At 65.8% G+C, this 1,620-nt stretch overlaps 1 protein-coding gene across 1 annotated transcript in view; it reads left to right on the top strand.

Annotated features, from left to right (window-relative positions):
• The first annotated feature begins 731 nt into the window (after window positions 1-731).
• The window catches only part of RREB1 (ras responsive element binding protein 1), a 125,602-nt gene continuing 124,713 nt past the window's right edge, over window positions 732-1,620 (top strand). Inside the window, exon 1 of the mRNA XM_085321678.1 lies at window positions 732-954. Coding sequence (XP_085177804.1) covers window positions 915-954 — 40 coding nt within the window. The 5' untranslated portion in view covers window positions 732-914. The remainder of the gene's footprint in view (window positions 955-1,620) is intronic.

Below are 1,620 nucleotides of genomic sequence, written 5' to 3'. Positions count from 1 at the left end.
CAGAGGCTTCAGGATGGAGTATTCCCATGCGTTTCATTTTTACGCCTTGCCACTCGTCGGGCCACAGCTCCAAGGCGCTGCCGCCTTCACAGGCGAAGCCCCGCGGTCCTGAGCGGAAGGCGCCCTCCGCGACACTCGCTGAACCCTCTTCTCCGCGCACTTCCACCGGGACCGCAGGGCGCACACGACGCCGGGCCCGGGCGCCTCGCAGCTGCTCGCGTTTGCGGGCGCCGAAGCCTCGCCCCCGTCGCCGTGCAAGGGCTGCGCGGATGCTGCGCCTCTCGTTTATTTTAACGCCCTTTCGGTTTTGCCCGGCGCGTGACGGGCCCCACCAGGGACTCGAGCCACGCACGACGCCCACGCGCGGGGCGAGAGCGGCGCGGCCGCGGAGGATGCGCCGAGGGAAGSGGGGCGGGAGAGTGGGGGGGGGGTGCGCGGACGGCTCCGACCCGGCGCAGCGGCGCGGAGGGCGCAGCGTCGCGGAGCACCTGGCCGCCGCCCCGCGGGGCTCCCCCTGCGCATCCCGCTCCGCGGGGGCGTAGGGCGCGCGAGCGATGCTGCGTGCAACAGGCGGCCGCTACCGCCGCCGCCCGCGCAGCCCGGAGGAGCCGGGCCGGCACGTGATGCGTCTCCTTATCAGGGTGCGCGGGGCAGCGCGGGGGCGGGCCGGGGGCGGAGGTGCCGCGGAGCGCAGCGCGGCGCGGCGCGGCGCGGCGCGGCGGCGGGGTCCCCGGCGGCGCCCATCGCTCCCGCGGCGGGGCGGGCAGTGCGCGCGCGGAGTTGGTGAACTTTGCACATCCACAGAAACGCCATTTTGATTCCTTTTTCCGGAACAACTTTGCGGCTCCCTCCCGTGCGCGCTCTCGCGGCTCCCCCCCGGCCCCCCCCTCCCCGCGGCGGCCCATCCTCCCGGCATGTCTCGGCGCAAGCAGCCCAGCCCCAGCAAAGTCCGGCGTAAGTACCGCGGGGCTGCGCGGGCGCCGCGATCCCTCACAAAGGGCCAGAAACGTGCCTCTGCTCAGGAGGGATTTTCTCTCCCCCCCCTCCTTTTTTTTAAGGAAGGGGGAGAAAAGAAAGAAAAAGGGAAAGAAAAAACTTCTGGGAGGGGGCAGGCGCGGGGGTGAGGACGTTGCAGCGTGTCGGCTGGCTGTGCGACTTCTTTTTTTAAAAAAATGAAATGCTTGYTTAGAGAAAAAAAAAAGTTTCCTTTAGAAAAAAAAAGGAGGAAAAAAGTTTGGCTGGCAGCGGTGGAGATGATGATGAGTTCGTGCAGCCTCCCTCTTCCCTTCCCCCGCTCCTCCCTCTCCTCTCCTCCCTCCGCGGCTCCTGTTTTTTTTCCTTCCCTGTTGCAGACTTTCTACCAACCAGCGGCACCAGCCGCGGCGTTTTGCCTTCAGGACCTGATGCTCATCCATATTAAACCGTCTGAGCTCAGGAATCCGGCCAGATCATCCCCCCCTCCTGCTGCAAAGTTTATTTTTAACCAGCCACCGCCACAATTTGGATGGGGCTGCGAGGAAGCAACATCTTTTAGCCCGGCTCGCCCCCGTCTCCCGAGCCCGGAGTCGCTTTCCTTTTAACTTTTCCTTAAGGTTTATTTTCTTTTCGGAGCTCGCTGCG

The sequence above is a fragment of the Rhea americana genome, unplaced genomic scaffold (assembly GCF_003343005.1).
Source record: "Rhea americana isolate MKP2758 unplaced genomic scaffold, rheAme1 scaffold_70, whole genome shotgun sequence".
Taxonomy (NCBI): Eukaryota; Metazoa; Chordata; class Aves; order Rheiformes; family Rheidae; genus Rhea; species Rhea americana.
The sequence above is the reverse complement of the archived record's forward strand: the minus strand, read 5'-3'. Positions and strand labels throughout refer to the sequence as shown.